At 42.0% G+C, this 18,812-nt stretch overlaps 1 protein-coding gene across 2 annotated transcripts in view; it reads right to left on the bottom strand.

The window, feature by feature from the left end:
* Positions 1 to 18,812, bottom strand: part of ptk7b (protein tyrosine kinase 7b) — a 67,059-nt gene that overhangs the window by 9,862 nt on the left and 38,385 nt on the right. For both annotated transcript variants that reach the window (XM_044045971.1, XM_044045972.1), the window contains exons 2-7: positions 11,634 to 11,930; positions 5,585 to 5,687; positions 5,194 to 5,378; positions 3,764 to 3,911; positions 1,875 to 2,005; positions 254 to 520 (exon numbers count right to left, since the gene is read on the bottom strand). In XM_044045971.1, coding sequence (XP_043901906.1) covers positions 254 to 520; positions 1,875 to 2,005; positions 3,764 to 3,911; positions 5,194 to 5,378; positions 5,585 to 5,687; positions 11,634 to 11,930 — 1,131 coding nt within the window. The remainder of the gene's footprint in view (positions 1 to 253; positions 521 to 1,874; positions 2,006 to 3,763; positions 3,912 to 5,193; positions 5,379 to 5,584; positions 5,688 to 11,633; positions 11,931 to 18,812) is intronic.

Genomic DNA, 18,812 nt, shown 5'->3' with positions numbered 1-18,812 from the left:
CACATATGCGTGGACACCAGTATAACTGACAGCTAAGATGAGCCTGGTTGTAGGTGATGTCTGTAATTTTCCAGTTGCAAAACCTCAATATGGTGCTAGTCAAATTGTGAATCGAGGCTTCAAAACAAGAATACAACAATATCCTCAATATTTTCCACATTTCTGGTTAACACAACACAGATGTGCCTGTAAACAAAGCATTCATTTTATAAAACTGAAGGAGTGCCCCACCAGAACAGATAGGCATACTCACTAGCCACAGTGAACGTGACCTCTTGTGTTCTGCGCCCCGCCTTATTCTGAGCCACACAGGTGTAGATGCCCGAATCTCCCTCCTCTGTAGGACTGAAGACCAGGTCCAGGCCGTCCTGGAAGACTCTACCCTCTGTGGGCACTCGCTGACCTCCTCTCTCCCACCACACCTTGGGTTCAGGTCTGCCGCGCGGGGGTCGGCAGCTCACCCTCTGTAGGGTGTCTGCTGTGAACACCTTTGACATCTTAGGCACCATGTCGTCTAACTCTGTAACGGAGAGGAAAAGAGAGCAGCAGGGTGTTTGGTGATTTCAATGTGTTCATGACCACAGATAATCATCTTTCCTGTTAACAGATTTGAAGCCCAGATTACAGTCATTATTAGAAATAAATGGGAATATAAGGTTGTTCTTTGTATGGAAATGAACTCAGGTCTTTGTGAGGTGGGACATATCAAAACCGGCAGCCTTTAATACAGAAAGTGGAACATGATCTCTGGTCCAAATAATTAGAGGATCTCCCACTACACTGTGGTTTTACTGTACTGGCCAACACTGGTCTGAAAGCAGGTCGGTGGCTGTGACTCTCAGATCTAAATCCATTGAAAAGAAAAGGGGAAAATGCACAATTCTAAAGTAAATGAAAGGGAAATCGAGCTGGATGTATTTCAGCGAAATTCTGTAGTGACACAATCTGCTACAATGCCTGCAGGGATTACCATCAGATTAAGTGAATTAAGGTATTTAAATGGAGCTGTGGTTGACTGGGTTAAAACTGCAGATACAGTTGTACCTCATTAATCCAAAACCCTTAGGGGGAAATGGGCCGTTTGAGAGGAATAAAGTGTATGGGACACTGAAATGCATAGAAATTCCAGCCCTAAGCTTCTCCAAAAATATTTGACTTGCATGCACTTCATGCATTTCAAAATGTTGGCTGATTCGTAAGATGAGAAGATACTACAGCTTGTTCTGGCTTTAAACTCAAGAGGATATTTAAATGCTGTTTTAGGGATTCGAGAAGGAAATGAGGAGGCGTGTCCAGTACTGAAAATGCTCTGATGTACAGTATCCTGTTATGAGTGTTTTACACTGCAGTTATCACAACCTGAAATCTAAGCAGAACACATTTATATTTATTTTACTTCTTATGTTCTGTTACCAGTGAAGAGTGACTTCATTTTATATTTATTATTTCACACAAGCAAAAAGTGTTAATGTTGAACTTGAATCACAGGTTCTTAATGACACTAAGCAACAACGTAATTACTCTGCTTGTTTGCTCATCTCAGTCATAGTGGGATTTTATCAAATGTCACATTGTTGGTTGTTCTGTAAGGTGAAGCAAGCTTTGCAAACAGCTGGACTGTGGGAGGATGTGTTCTGGAGAAGATGCTCCAGTGATAAGTGTGTGCAGTAGATACGACTGGGCCACATGTCAATGAGGGGATATGATCATCATCATCATCATCAGGGAAGTCTGGCTTTGAGTGACAGCCAGATGAAGAAGGGAGGGGATAAATATGTAACCCAAATGCCACGCTCACTCGCAGATTACAGAACCACAGGGGTTCATCTCTCGCCAGTTCACAACTGCAAATTTGTGTGTGTTTGTGTCTGTACCAGCTATGAGGAGCGAGGCCTCCAAAGTAACTTGGGATCCTTTGAGGCCACGGCCAACACATTTGTAGGTCCCCGTGTTCCTGGGCTTCACTTGAGTGATCACAAGTGTGCCGTCGGGGCGCAGAATCACACTGTGGTGAGAAAACAGATCAGCATGTTTATGTTTCCAAATATTATTTGCTTTTAATGAGTGACAAAAATAAGTATTACATGCACAAGTTGTTCCTGTTAGTGTAGAAAACCAGGTAAAGACGTGAACCTAATGTCCTAATGTTAAGCCCAATGCATTTGGCACCAAGGAGGACCAGATAAGCATAAGACACTAGTGCCATCCTTTCTGAACTGCCCTGATCCACTAAACTTAAGCCATCTAATGCTCTAAATAGGGTGAAGTAAATAAGTAATATATATATAAGTATGAGTAAATGAAAACGAACACAGCAATTTGCCCTACATCGTTTATGTTAAAATCTCTTGCAGTTTAATAAAGCCCCTTCCTGATTGGCTGACCTCTGGCAGGCTGAAGGGAGTATCAGGAAGAGATGTAATTAAAAAGCTGACCTTCAGCAGGCTCCAGAGATCAGAGATAGAGAGCTTCAAATCGCACACAACACAGAAATTTGCTTCATAGACAGGACAAAGAAACAGATATCACTGCTATATGACAAAGCCATTAAAATGCTTGTGGGGAAAGTGAATAACTATAGCAGATGAAAACGTTAAAAGCACTGCTGGAGACATTAGGAGGCTGTGATATTTCCGTCAAGAGTTTCCAAAAGCAGGACTAATAGCTCTGCAGTGGATTCTCCAAGGAGATGTGATGTTTCTGTGTCTTCTCTTTTCATTAACAGGAGGGAAAAGATCTTTGGGAAAATCACGTGCGTTTTCACATGAACAGTGGAATGTTACTTCACCAATGAAATCATCTCTAATAACAAGAGGATGCAATCAACAAAGTGTTTGTTTTGGGAGGAAATCTGCTTTATAACAACATGAAAGATTTACAAAAGAAGAATTTTCACATCTTTACCTTCCGACGTGGTTTGAGCCACGGGGCAGAGATTTTCTCTCTGGCAGAAATATTCACAGAGGGGGGTCTAAACAGTGCAGGTGCATAACAGATGATATCTTGCATTCCTCTTCCTTCATAATCAACCACAATCACACGAACACACGGAACACGAGGGTGCTTGAAATACCTAAACCGCAATCAGGCCAGGTTTTTCAAGAAACAGCCTGTGTGGTGTGTGTTCTTACTTTCATGCTTAAATTATAGTGAAATCCCGGTGCTGAGTCATCACAAGGTGAACAAACCTGTCTCAGAATACACAGCTGACTATTGATAATGGAATCCCTCACCTGCCCCGCCCCCCCCCTTCACTGAACACTGTAATGACTTCACAATCTGAAAACTAGGCCCTTACGCTGCATGTGGAGTGTGACTAGGTATCAGCACAAGGGGTTTACTTGGCACATTGTATAGAAAATGGTTATTATCTAGTGCTCATGTGTTCATATGGGGCCATGCTGGTAAGGTGATTGTAGCCGGAGGGGTTTTCTTGCCCTGGGGATGAATGCTGGAGAGCCCTAAAGTCTCCTATGAAAGGTTGGAGGGAAAACACTGTGCTCTGATGATGTATAGTTGACCGCAGAGGAACTTTACAATGTTCTGTTGCAGTAATAACAATCCTTAATGTGCATTTCAGCACACGGAGAACTGAGTAAGGTCCAATGTAAGGGTTCCACCTCATTGGGTTCAGAATAATATCTGAAGCTTTTATAATGAGAAGTTAGGAAAGGAAAAGGGAGTCAGTGTTTTGACTGCAAGGACATACAAGAGGAGGTCGATGTACCATCAGAAAAGGTGGATGGTTTAGCTGTGAACATACCGAGACTTGTTTGCGAGCAGCTCGTTTTCATGGTACCACTCCAAAGCAGGTGCTGGCACGGCGGTGAACTGGCAGCGAAACATGGCCTCCTCGTTTCGCAACACAACTTGGTCCTCGGGGGTGACCACTGCGCGAGGAAAACTCTCATCTGTTTGAGAAAGATGAGGTACATGATTAAATCTGCAGGCATCAGATCATCGAGTTACATATGCATGAATTCTCTGGGCTTTATTAAATCCCGTTAACAGCAATGTAAGGCCGGTGTGCAGGCAGCCTTCAGGTGGCGCTGTGTGTCAACACTTCGGGGCCCGGGGGGGAGACTTAATGAGGTCAGTGACCACCAGACCCGGCCGTGCATCTCAACCATTATCTCTTTCCCGGTTTACCTCCTGTGATGTAGAATCACACAAAGAAGGATCCTCTCACTCCTCTGTGATGATGTTTGGTCATGCTACTCCAAGACATGCTCACAGAGTTGTGCTTTTAGAACATTTTTAACATCTACATGGAAGATTTTTAGAAAAACCTCTAGGTTCTCTGTCATTTTTTTTTATTGCTCATAACTTCACATCACACATACAAAGTAGAACAACATAAATATACTCCTAATCCAGGTTTATGCAGGAGTATTCAAAATCTCCTGCCAGTAGCAGTATTAGAACATGCCTACTGATTGGAGAGGGACAGAGAGCACACAGTCTGAGAACACCTGGCCCACCCAGTCAGTTGAAAGGTCTCAACTTAAAAAGCTGTGACCATGCATTGAAAACCTGTCTAAATCTGTCAGCCTTTCCTTTAGGTCAAGCCCTATTGAGTGGAGGGCGGCAACATGGTAACTAGAAACTCAACAATTACCCATTCTTCCTCCACCCAGGTGCTAACATAGCATGTCTGTGTGTATGTGTATGTGTGTCTGTGTGTGTGTTGCAGGTGGCCAATTAGAGTGGAATATGGCATCAGATTTCTTTCACAGATGTGCTGCTGTATGTCCTGCAAGAGCTGAGGGGCCAATGCCCAGGGGCGCGCTAACACAAACACATATGCTACGTCAACAACGAGTATGTCTCCCCTCACATCATCTGAGAACGCTCCAGTTAAGACAAGCAGCATGATGTTGCCACTGAGCTGATGTTGTTGTTTGCTCACTAGGTGTTGACGATGTTGTTTCTGTCTGTGTGGGTGGAAGAGGATGATGGTGCTAAACGTCTGGCAATCACATTAAGAACTCAATAACTTTGCCTTCCTGCTCACTCCCCTCCATCTCTCATCTCTCTCAACACTAATGGTCTCTACACACCCACTCCTGCACACCACACTTCCCGGCAGGTGTGGAAATATGTGGAAACTGAAAGCTCAGAATATCTCATCATCTCATCTCTTCTAATGTCACGTAAACATGCCGACAGACACACACACGAATACACACAAACCTATGATGTTAAGAGTGTAGTTGCTATTGCTGCAGACGTGGCCCGCTGCATTCTTGGCACAGCAATAGTACAGGCCGTTGTCTTCTGGACTGGCGCTTTTGAAGGTGAGTGTCCTCTCCTTGTTGTTGATCTGATGGCTCTTCTCGGTCAACTTCACCCCGTCCTTGAACCACTGGCACGTCGGCCTGAGAGGGAGAAAGGGATTAAAGAGGATGCGTTGTGTGAGAGATTTATAAGAAGACAATGAGACAGGGTGAACAATAGAGTGCTAAAATATCAGATGCAAAAGGAGAGTGGTAAAGATGAACTCAAGGGCATGAGAGAGGCCAACGAGGACAAAAGTTTTTCAGTGCTGTCCTTTTACTTGACACTGAACTTCACAGAAACTCACCGCGGGTGGCCATCAATATGACAACGCAACGTCACTGGTGCAGAGCTGTCGACCTCTCCCTCTGAGGTGTGCTCCTTCAAAGTCACACCACCACTTTCCAACCCTGCAGGGAAAGAAAAACAGACAAGCCTGTCAGCAGGAGGAGGGAGGCAGCATGAGAGGACAAGAAGAAGAGTTGAGGAGGACAGGAGAGAAGACTAAATTAAGTGGTTGTCCTGTCATCTGTCCTCGTGTGACACATCACAACGATTATGGGTATGACAGAACTGTGATTCAAGAACAGAGGCAGAGCAGGGACCCACCATAACACTGGGTCGGCTTACATCAGCATTCCACTGTCTTGCACTTAAGAGGGAGCGCCGGGTCTTTACTGTGCTTTTTAATGGATATTCAAAGGACAGCTCATTGAGTTACTCAGTTAAAATGGCTTCTCTGCTGCCAGAGCAGCCCATAAACACAGGAAGAAAGGAAATGGCAAACAGTTAATATGATCCACTTTTAGCAATGGTCCCCCCGCCCCCACTCATCATAGTCTACAAATGTTTGAAAATTGGTGAGGTGCATCTTTTAAACCCTATTAGTGGTGTGGACGTTGTCACATTACTTTTGTGAGTATCATCACTCACAAAAGTAACATGAAACTTAATCAATGTTGCCTAAATGACGAATGAACAAGCGACCAAGTCAGGAAAACAGATGGTGACATTCGTCCGCTGAACGCATCATGATGCAGTTGAGAAATGAGGGGAAACCATGCATCGTTTTCATCCGGTGCATCAAATGCATACAACATGTCAAGAAATGTCAAATCTTTCATAAAAGAATGGAAACGAATTACTATTTCAGGTTCTATTCATTAACATGTCCAAAAACAGACAAGTATATATGACAAAGTGATGAACTGAGGCTATTTATCCCATTTTTTTTAATAAAAGGGATGATGATGGTTTTTGTAAGATGAGCATAATGTCAGTCTCCACCATAAAAATGCAACACTTGATCCGTTGTGGGCAGCATTTACCTCCTGACAGAGTCACTGCCTGCTGCTGAGCTACATGTACACTTAGGTGAAGAAGAAAAAAAAAAAATCTAACATTATTTAGAGAGATCAAGGTCTTCGGTCTCAGTATAGCCTCAGAATACCTCGCTGGAATTCCCCTGATGTGTTGACTGTCAACATACTTAGTGTTTACACAGAATGAGAACATGGGCTAATTGTTACTTAGGTGATGATATACAAGATGTGGCTGCATTGCCTACAGTTACTACACAGTGTGAGGTTCCTGGGTGCACACGTGCATTTGCTATAAAAGCATGTTTGTTTGTGTTTCTCTAGTGTGTACATTAGTATATGGGGACTTTGTTTATAGATACCGCATCTATGCATTAAAAATGCATGTTCCCTCATGCTGAGCTCCATACCTTTGCCCTGTGGCTACATAGAGTGTGTCTGCATCTCTGCTCCTGCATCTTTTGTGTATGAAATATGCATGGCATGAGAATCCACATAACACAGTAAAGCCAAAGCGAGGGGGCAGCACTTCTACAAGGTCAGAGGGGGCGCTAGAAGGAGACCTTTCACAACGAATTATAAAAGAAACGTAACGCAATTTTCTGCACAATAGAGGAGCATTCCCCTCGCTTTAGGCGACATCTGATCCAGGCACTGCTCATTAACTTCATCCCACCACAGATGCCCCGACAACTGTGAGTGTGAGCTACAATGTGTGCTCACGTGTGTCTGCGTTACAGACAAGTGTTTGTGTATACAGTTGATGATGCTCTGCCCTTTAGCATGAGTGCAAATGTATTCAAACCTCTTTGACGGTTTTGTGCTGGAGACTAATTGTTTGTGTCTCACTCAAGGCCGATACGGTAACTTAGCAAGGGAGAAAAAGAAGAGGAGGAGGAGGAGGAGGTAGTGATGAAGGCCATCCACGCTATTGGAGACCTGGGGCCAAACACTCCGACAGACGTGCTATTAGAGCCCTGGAAGTATTAGGGGCTAGCAAAACCAGAAGGGAAAACATTGAGTCACAGAAGAGGAGGAGAAGTGGTTGAGAAAAAAGCGTGATAAAACAAGATGTATCATCTCCACTACAACGGAGTCATTTACAAATGACATTGTAGAATTTGTTTAAACCTGTCTGGAGTAACAGGTGGGTGTTCCTAGTTCCAGGAAGTGCCAAACTGTCAACCTCAAAAGCTGAGGCTGATTATGTTAGAAGTTAGAAGTCCATGTGTGTTTTTTCTGCTGTATAAGTCCAAGGGAAAACAAAAACAACAACAACAAACAAGAAGTGTCTTTTTATAAGGGGGAAAAGTAGCACGAGTTTTAAAATTGGAAAAAGGCATCACAGGACACAATGATCGACTAGTGACCAACTTCTACATGTCTGCAGACATGAGACAACAATGAGTAGTTGTCAACACAACCTGCCTTGTGACTTTAAAAAAACTGTCCTCCAGCAGTTTAAAACCTATTCCTATTATTTCATTTCCAATTTGACCTGGATTTTCCGACGGTCACACATTCCAACCCTTTACTCGACTCGTAGCACTATTCACAGTTCAGGTTTCTCCAGCTGTCCCCTTGACAAACAGAAGGCACTCTTTCACAACCTATTAGTGGCAAATACTTGCCCGTAATCCCTCTCAGAATGCATGACTAAGTGTTGGAGCAGCCCTGGCAGCAAACGCCATAATTAGAGGTGTATAATTATTATGCTGGAGACAGAACAGGAAGTGCTATCAACACGGGGATGATAGCCGATGAATTGTGAGTATATTGTCAAGGCAGATGCTTGGACCGTTCATCCTTTACCGTGCCAAAAAGCGGCTCGGCATGTGTGCATGTGTGTGTCTCTTTCACTCAATGAGCTGATTTGTCGCCATGGAGAAGGGTTTCTCCAACAAAGCAGCAGGGTGGATTGTGTTATCCCGGAGAGTGGTGGGGATATGATTTGACTGACAGCACCCTATGTGCTTGGAAATTACCAAAACATGTGGCAGAGTGGTTTCATATTGTAAACTTTTTTTGGGGGAAAAAACCTGGCCGAGCTCAGTCCTGGGAAAAGCGTGACAAATTCAGCACTGTACCAGACAATGTGTCAGGTTTTATCAGCTGTGGACGTCAGAGGTCGGCAGGCCAGGCTGCAAACTGCGGTGATTCAGAGAGATGTTGCGGCTCTAACAAGACACAGAAAAGGGAGGAATAAAGGAGGAGGAGAAAGAGGAAAGTCACTCTGTGGGGGGAAAAGCTGACGGATGGAGCCTGGGTCATTAGGCATGAGGAACTGAATTTTTTAAGCTCACAGATGACAGACAAAACAGCGAGCTGGGAGCATGGGAGAGTGAAGGAAAAGTAGAGCTGTGGTAGCCATTAGTAAGGACGCTCTAAAATGCATCTGCTGAACAAATGTAGGTTAAGGACACAAGCTACGTGATTAAACAACGTTGGCAGGCGTGTACACTGTGCATGTGCATGTAGACAGATTAAATATGGAAGAGAATCTGCCTCCCTGTGTTTCTGGTTTCAACTGCACCATTCCCCCCCTCTTCCTATGTGTTGTCTACATCTACGCCCCAGCTGGACGCAGCCTCACCATGGATGCAAAAAGGGATGAAGTGGAGCTAAAAACACCTCTATAAGACAAACAAAGGAAAGATAATTACACTGAATAACTCTCAACTGGCCTGATTTGACTGACCACCATTGAGAGTGAGACAAATTAACTGTCTCTCTGGCAGCAGTGGGAGGAGCGTAACCTAATCTGGTACAGTCCATGTACAGTATATATGGGATACCCACCCCCTCCAACACAACCCCCACCCACAGCACTCGTTTACTACGATGCACGCAAACTCGCATACACATGAGCGAACACACACACAGGATTAACGCCAGAGGGGGGGTCTGTCCTATAAAGCTGCTTTATCGCCTGTTAAATGTATGTTGGGGAAACATGAGAACATCTGTCATAACAGTCTGATCCACCTAAAGTGATCCAGAGATGAACAGCTGACCGGCACACTGCGATCGATAGACACACTTATGTTGATATACACAGTAGTACAAACAGTATGTAGCGTACAAAAAGTGATTAAGGAGGATTTCTAACATAAGCAACTTAACGCTGTGTATGTGATGTTAAATACACATGTTGTGTGCTGTAAATTGTCCAATTTATCCTTTAAAGAAAAGGCAGAAATTCTTCTGTAAGCCATTTGATATCAGACGTCATGTTTAATGACTCCATGCAAAATGTTGTGTGTGAGATGTTTGGTGAATTAAAAACACATGTGCATGTATCTGCCTCTCAGAAATGTAATCTGATGTAATTCCTTCTTCGTGAGCCGTGTGCACAGTCCAGGGTCGTACTACCTCACCACCTACAAATAATTAATTATCATCTATGATGAATTTATAGGATCCAAAAAGTCAATTGCATGAATTATTATGGCTAGAAAGAATTATGCTGGACAAAAGTGGCTCTTTAGAAAGATGTGTGGTGGTAATGCCAGTATTCTTTCATATTTAAAATACTGCTATGTCAGTTTCATTCCAATATTAAAAATGATGCCCTTGGTTGACAGTGGTTAGCTGACCAAAGCAGTGAAGTTGTGAGCCAAAAAAACAAACAAAAAGGAGCAGAACTGAAGATAATCATCTATGGTTTCCTCAACACAAAAAAGATTATTGAAGCTTGAACAAAATGTTTAAGTAAAAACTAAGTACATTTTTTAATTTTTTCATTACATATGGGAGAGTAATGCAAATGTGGACTAATCTAATTTGTTTTACTCTTCTTACATAAACAAGCACTAGATACATTTCCATGATTTAATTATTTAATAACAAGAAAAAAAAGAATCCAAAGTTAAAACAGGCCCTTTTCCTCTAACAAAAATGAGATGAATAAAAAGTACAGGGGAATGGTAATGACCTGGCAGATAAAACTGTTTATTCTAGCTCTTAAGAACTGGTGTTTCATGTCCGACTTGTTTTAATATTAACCTGTGGGAGTTTGTCAGTTGGACTTTATTGACACACTAGATCATGCCTAATTGCGACACATAAAATCAGTTCCCTCCAGATCAGATGAGGTTTGGAAATGCGATCTTCAGAGCTCAACATCACAAATATCCACTGGTGAAGACACATCATAGAGCAAGGGTTAAACCTCTGCTTTCTTCCTCCCGTCATTCGCCCTCAGTTCATATCTCAGTTTGCTACAAGGAGGTCTGGACACTCATCTGTTCTCGTAATCAGCCTTTGAACTAATGACAGCACTGCAGAGACAAAACCTCCCACCTCCTGGCTGAATGTGGCTACGGAGGACAACATATTCCAGATGGAGCCATTTTCCCCCCCCCCTCGCCACAAAGGCTTTTCAGTAACAACTGGTACCTGAGGGACTTCCACAATACACAAACAAGGTTGTTGTTTTTTTTACACTAACATGGCTGTCCAGACTTCCCGTGCCTTCCTCTGAAACTTAAGAGGATAAGTGAGCTTTGGACTTGGGGCTAGACACAAATGTATGATACCAGTGTGCCACACTTTAATTGGGGAGGAAAAAAAAAACTTTGCAAAAGTGTGAGAAAAACATGATGTGGAAAAGCTGGAAGAAGGAGGGCAGAGTTAATCCAAACCTGAATAATTACATAGCTGGAAGGTAAACTACTCTCTTCAGTAATTTTCAGACAAAAGCCTTTTGATGGTATATGGGAAAAGAGTGTTACACAATGTAGAAAAAAAAAGAAAAGATACAAGCAACAAGAAACACATGCTTGGTGCCACACATATCCAGTTTCCTTTAGAGAGTGGAGATGAAGCCACTAAGAACAAGGCAACAAGGTGGAAACATTCCTTCAGCTCATACTACCTGTCATCTTATACTGTGACTTTTGTTTTGCTTTTTTGATGCAGAAACTGGATGCACACCCGGGATGCCATTTTGAAACCCTGTCAGCAGGCTATTTTCACTGGGGAAATCAAACTTTGGTTTACTAGGAGGCTTTTAGTGGCTTGAAATGAAACACTCACACTTGATATTGAAGGAGGCATTGGTGGAGTGGAGCACCTCTCCTGTGACCGTGTTCTCTGCGACGCACTCAAAGTTTCCTGCGTCCAGTCGCCGGTCCACTGCGGTGAACTTGAGGTTGCTGCCCTCCTGGAAGCGCCTCTCGCCGTTCTCCAGAGGCTGGCCATTGTGAAGCCAGCTGTAACTGATGTCAGCCGGATCGCTGACCTCACAGCGGAGCATGGCACTGCGTCCATGCAAGGCATCCTGGGACTTGGGTTCCTTAGTGAATTGGATGGAAGCAGCCTGGATGGACAGAACTGGAAAAGAGAAAATAAAGAGAAAGGGGGGGAAAGTAAGTGACAGAGGATAAGAATTAGGCTGCTGTTAACATTTTACAGCTTTTTCCGTTCATTACGTGCACGCCATAACAACCACTTAGCCTGTGAAGGAATGTAATGTTTAGACTCAACTGGTGAACTGTGAATTACAAAGTTGTAAAATTATCCTTTTTCCTTGCAAGTGAGTGATCTGATAGTTCCACAGCACACACACACACAGACACACACCTCAGTCGTGTGCCATCAACTAAGTGAGACACATCCTAAACAAGACATGATGTGCTGTGCTCACACACACACACGGTCAAATCTTTTATTCCCACTCATGATACTGTGTACAAGTGTCTCCACATATCACTGGACACAGACAGAACACCACTCAGTCCCATTTTGCTGTGGCACAGTCACGAGGCAGGACAGACGAAATAAAATTAAAAACAGAAGAATGGATTCACGGTGCGGGTAACCAGAGGTGAATGTGATGCCTTTTTTCTGGTGGTTGACTGATAAGGGTTTGTCAATAGCTGATGCCCCATTTTATTCCCCATTACCACTGGTCAAAAAATCCATTTATTCCTGGGTTGAAATGGCTTTCTCACCAGCGGGAATGCATTTAATCTGGTGAAATGCTTCTGCTCTATATTTTCCAGAGATGTGCCCCTTTCAGTGCAACAGCATCCATCTTCCGACCACTTCTTTAAATTTGGGACAGAGCTAAATGTAATTTGTTTTCATTTACTTCATCAATTGGATCATCTAAATAAGGGCCGACGTAAAAGATGCAAAATAGTAATATTACGTTTGAAAAGAGTCACTGCCTTTTATTTCCAAATGTCCATCACTCATTTTTACTTAATTTAATTCTAGTCATTGGACAACACAGGTACAATTTATCTGTAATAAGAATGAGTCCTGTTAATAATAACAAATATTAAAATAAACAAAAGCACACAGCTGGGACAGGGAAAACAGGACCTTCCCCTTGAGTTACATGTTTTTGAGACAGTGGAATGAGTCTGATTGGCTGCTCATCAACTTCCTGTTTATAAAACCACCACAATGATCTATTCATCAGTCGCGAAGGCAGGTGCTCGTCTACTCAATGTTATCATACCTGATGTCAAAGGGTTTGTGATCATAAGGCACAGCCCAACACAAGAGTCTGTTAAGCAGCGACCTACACCTGCTCAACAGAGTGCGTGCCTGTGTGTGTCTTCGTGGCCTCCTGCAGACCTGGAGTTAAGTTAAGGTGGATCTTTCAATAATGTTTAATCAAGAGGCCTGTTGACGATGAGCTTAAGTAATCCCTCCATCTCTGACCCTCCTCATCCCAATGCGCCTGTCACTATTCATCATCTTTGTCTCAGCTGCAGGTGGCTGAGGCCGACAGGCAGAAAAAAAAAGACAAATCGAGGCAGAACGGCAGGTCAAACTAGACAACTTGTGAGCTTGTGGATAAGATGAGACAGAATCATCTGCAGTAAATTCCCCCTATAACTTCATTTTCAGTCAAGAGGAAATTGCATGTACACTTAAATCACTTAAAGACTAAAATTGGTGGGTGAACGCAGGATTTTTTAAACCCAGACAAAGCCCCTAAAAAATTAACAATTGACACCAATCCCATTGACAGTGGTTGTTTATATTAAACAACTGCTTACCCATACATCACACAGAGAAGTGTCCAAAACAAAACGAGAAAAAATAACTATGTAGATTAGTAGTGTTTACTGTATTTTTTATGGAATAAATCATACAGAGTGCTGCCACAAGTTTTAAAAACCCTGCATGCATTTGGGAGGTGAGTGAATGCCAGACAAACACACAAAAAAAAACACATTTAAACCTGAGATTAAACTGGACAGGAGCAAATGGCAAAAGTGGAGAAGTGCTACACATACAGTGCTGTATGTAATATGGATTTGTATACTGTGTCTTAATAAAAGCTGTATGTTTGAGTGCTTCTGCATATCATCCACACACTATATGCAAAAAAATAAATACAATTAAACACAAAGAAAATGCAGTTCAAACCTTGTTCAAACTGAAAAATAGCTAAAAGTATATCCAGGGACATTAATGGTCAGGGACGGATTTTCATAAAAAAAACAAAACAAAAACATACATATACTCAACATTTTTCATGGCACGCAAAGATAAGCACAAATTCATTCAAGGCCACTGCATCTGTATGGATGTTGGAGCGAGCTGAGAAAAAGTGAAGCAGCAATGTTTCCAGAGAGTGAGGATTTTACCCGCAGCAATGAAATTAACATCAACCTGAACAAAGCAGTGTTCACTAACTGCAATCTGTCACCCTCTGACTGCTTATTATATACCACTTTATATTAATAGATTTAAAGATATATCTGTTACACCCACACATTTACAAGAGTACATAAAATGAATAAAATCAGTCAAAACCCTTAAGTGGTTACAATTGCAAAGAATAGAAAAACAATGACACATAAGCTCCAGCAGATATTTTTAGTCCGTTACGCCTTTGTTTTTCATTTAACACTGGGCCTTGCAGCCAGAGTAATCAATGATGTCTTTAGGGGTTTGTTTTTTTTTCCTTTTATAGAGACACTATATTAGAGGTCACAGCCACATGGCCTTTATTTCAGCTGTAAATTCAGTGCAGGAGAGAATTCCACATTCCTTCAGGGACACCACTTGCTGCAAGATGACTGGTTTCTATTTTGCTGTATCAAGGTAAAAATGTATTATTTGGGATAAAATATCACTTCTTCACCTCATTTCAACACTGACACTACCAGTCAATGATTTAGAAGAATGGATTTGTAGCATAAATTACTTATGGAGTAAATATACCAAACATCATACTCCATTTTTAATATTTTAAATTCACACTATGTTTGATGTTTGACTGTCACATGAACGTATTTTACGACATGCATCACAAGCAAAAATGTCTGCAACAACAACAAATATTCAACATAATCATTGACCGTGAGATTATTGTAATTTCAAACATTCCTCGCTACTGCAGTGAACCCCTGTGAAAGTGCAACATGATGATTTATGACACAAAGAATTGTTACAACTCCTTTTATGTTTAACTTAACGGTTGAACAACTCCCATAAGAGGCTGTGAATTGGTTCCATCTGTGTAAAACTGAGATTGAAGACAACAGATGGAGCAGAGGTATCTCCAAAATCCACCACAATCAATCTATCAAGTAATATTCATAGACTGCCGTCTGCCTCCCCGCCAAGCTTTAAGAAGGGATTTGAGGTTGTGTGCCAACTCTGATCACAGTGATGCTACTCTGTAGAGTAAAGTTACATGTTTTGGTGAAGATGTGGTAGAGGTGTGGCATGTAGCCGATGGCTTAATTTGAGATGCACATCGATGTTCTAAGTTTGTGTGTGTTTACGTTTAGATCTGTGCAACTAGAGGGAATGACGTCCGGGTAAAGTCCCTGCAGAGGCAGCACAAGTAAATAAGGTGTTTTCACATACCACAGGATGACAGACAAATGAGAGAGAAAGAGAGAGGGAAGAGTGAGAGGGAGAACGCAAGAGAGAGAGCACGAGAGGGAGGAGTGAAGCACAGTCTATTACATCTTAGGAAATCTGCCAAGTTTACTGTACTGTTCAAACAGCGGAGGCATCCTGACCTACATCTCTCAAACACACGGCAGACATGCCTTCCTAGCGACACATAAACACACACACACTCTCTCTCTCTCTCTCTCTACCATCCTCACATATTAACTCAGCAACACAAATTCCAGTCGAGATTCATCCATCTGGCCAAATCAATATAGTTAATTCAGGTCACATTTTGTAAATGACTCACACGAGGAATGAAGGTAAAAGAGAAAGCTTGGATCCTTACGGTGACATAGCAAAGAGATAAGTGGGGCAAATGCTATCCTGACTCGACTGAAGGCTCTTCAACACTGAGGGTGGTTGAAAGGGAAAGTTAAGGATAAACAAATAGTCCAAAACAGGTTCAAAGAAATTTTCAATAACAATAATAATTTTCAATAACAAAAACTGGGGAATTGAACAGGGTGGATATTCAAATAACAATGGCACAAACAAATGTAGTGGAGTAAAAATAAACAATAATTTGAGGTCACACGTGGTATGTATGTACACACACACACACACACACACACACACACACACACACACACACACACACACACACACACACACACACACACACACACACACACACACACACACACACACACACACACACACACACACACACACACACACACGTAATGCTCAAGCATGTCTTGAATAAACCTGGTGTAACTGGCACATTTTTGTTGACATGAAATGGCAGGAAAAACACGGGGTTTACTGGTTCACATTCACTAGAGTTCAACTCTGTTTTAAGAAAGCCAGGGTTGTGCTATTGTTCAAGTGTGAGGGTAGGTCAGATACTTGGAAAAACCCAGCGTCTACAGGTGTACAAGTGTCTTTTTGAAAAATGTGCTTGGTAACCCAACGGAAGGTTGCCAGAAACTGGGACTGTACAGACGGGATATTTTGATACCCTTGATATGGTAAAGTAAATAACTGCATCACATAGCAAACTGAATCGATCTGTAGAGCTTGCTGGAAAACGGGGGCAAGTTCATGTTGATCAACGAATTGATTGATTGATTGCACTATTTAAAATATGATTTTAACCCAGAAAGATGTGTAAATGTGACAGACTGTCGTTTATTGATTAATCTTATTAAAGAAAACTCTTGTTTCTTTTTCCCTGGTTGAGGAAAAAACAAGGTGTTCTGGCTCTGATTCCAATCAATATGCACTTACCGGGAAAAGCTTACAACACACACACGCTAATGCACCTGAATAAGTAGTATTAGCATAGAGTTATGAATTATTAATAGTCCTACATTTTTAAAATAGTATGAGTTTCCCCCAGATTTTGATTTAAGTATCTGGAAATAAGTTGTTCAACTGAAAGTAGGTTAAAGATGGAGGGGGGGGGGTGGACTACTGAGAGGGGTAAAATATCTGCACACAGGGATTCTCCTCCTCAGCTCAGTGCACAGCCGACCCCATTAGGCTAGGCTCGGCTGTCAGGGCTGTCAGGTGGAAGACGCCTTTAAGTCGGCCTGACAGCCAAAACCCACCATAATGGGCTCATCAGCAGCCCACACCTCCCTTCTCTCCGTCTCAACTTCATCTGCTCGCAAGGGCAGGCAGAATCAGTGGTGCCGATTCATATTTCACAAAAACACTGTACTGTATCATCATATCAGCTCAGGAATGACTACAAGTCACAGAGTGGGGGTGAAAAGACACAAGATACAATAATAAGCACAAATTATTAAATTCTAGTCGCATATGAAGCTGGATTTATTTTATTATTAACTGCATTTATTCACAGTGGAATCACCGAGTAACCAAGCTAAAGCACAAAAAACATAATATTAGAAGTTAGATGGATATCATGTGTGACAATCTGATAGATGTTAACACATGCACACACACGCTAACACTGTGCAAGTAAATGAATGATTTCAAAAAGTTAAAATGTACTCGTGTAAACGAGAACATTAATCACTTCACATCAAGAAAAACATCCAAGATGGCGTCATGTTATCAGTGAAAATACTGTTATCAGAGTTATCTCTGTAAGTTTCTCTACAAGAGCTGCAGAAGGATGGCAAGGGAGGCAGGGATGACACACAGCCCCGATGCTGCAAGAGGTTAAAGGTGGGGACGCATGCACATGCACAGACACTCACTTGGCACCAAGCACACCCACTGTGGGAGCTCAAATGGCCCTTGTATGTGTGGTTTAACAGCCTCTCATTGGTCTGTGTCAAAGCGAGACATCTGCTCTGAAATGTTCCATAGTGACAGGATAGCAGAACGGGGAATTGTAGAGTCACAGAGATGGCCATCACTGACAGAGCGTCAGACAGTGACTCAAACATTCAACATGGCCGCCCAGAGTATATGATCCAGTTAAGAATGAGAGCAACAAGACGCCATATTTACTAAAAACTGCACACACTGACAGAGAGTGTGAAAAAAGAGAGAGAAACAAGTAGTGTCCGTGTTGTTGGATCAATTATTAACAAGAGTGTGATCTGAAAGAAAGCCAAGCAGAATTTGAAGGCTGAATAAAACCTATTATGTAGTTCATTTCAATTAAAAGGTCAGAAAAGGGTCTACACGACAACTAGTGACTGGAAAAAACATGTCACTCATTTTTCAACATACTGAACGTGTAAGCTGTGAGGAGGGGGAACGTTCTCTCTCTTGAAAAAGCATCTATTTTAACAGCAGCAGCTGTGAGGATGTCTCCGATATTATTCAAATATGTATTCTTTCAGGCTGTGAAAAAGGTCAAGATTTTAAATCAAAGTAAATGGTTCCCTTTATGCTCAGGCTCAAGTCATGAGGGAAGGGAAAACATACATATTATTATTTCCAGTAATTTAGCAATGAATGCAGACCCTGTCTTGAGCACTGGAATGCCAGGCTAAAAAGATTTGCTTCCCAATTACAGTGGACATCAAATAAAGAGAAGAGGAGGGAAGCAGAGGAAGAAACAAGCATAGCGTGGTCAAACCGATGCACATTAATGTGTCTAATATGATTATTAACCTACATGGAAGCAGAGTTTAATGGGTTTTTAGTACTGAGCATCAAAAAGAACAAGAGGAGTAAAGATTGAGTGCATTTCTTCTTACATTTCTTTGATCCAACTAATTATAGTGGTATAATTAGTTATAAATAATAGTATAATGACTGTGGTGTCTACTGCAGCATCTTTTAGTGTCCCACTATATTTATACTATATTGTATATGTTAACTATTAACAGCAAGGGAGATTATGAGACTTTTAAT

Source organism: Solea senegalensis, linkage group LG15 (genome assembly GCF_019176455.1).
Source record: "Solea senegalensis isolate Sse05_10M linkage group LG15, IFAPA_SoseM_1, whole genome shotgun sequence".
Taxonomy (NCBI): domain Eukaryota; kingdom Metazoa; phylum Chordata; class Actinopteri; order Pleuronectiformes; family Soleidae; genus Solea; species Solea senegalensis.
This window is presented reverse-complemented; position numbering and strand designations above follow the sequence as displayed.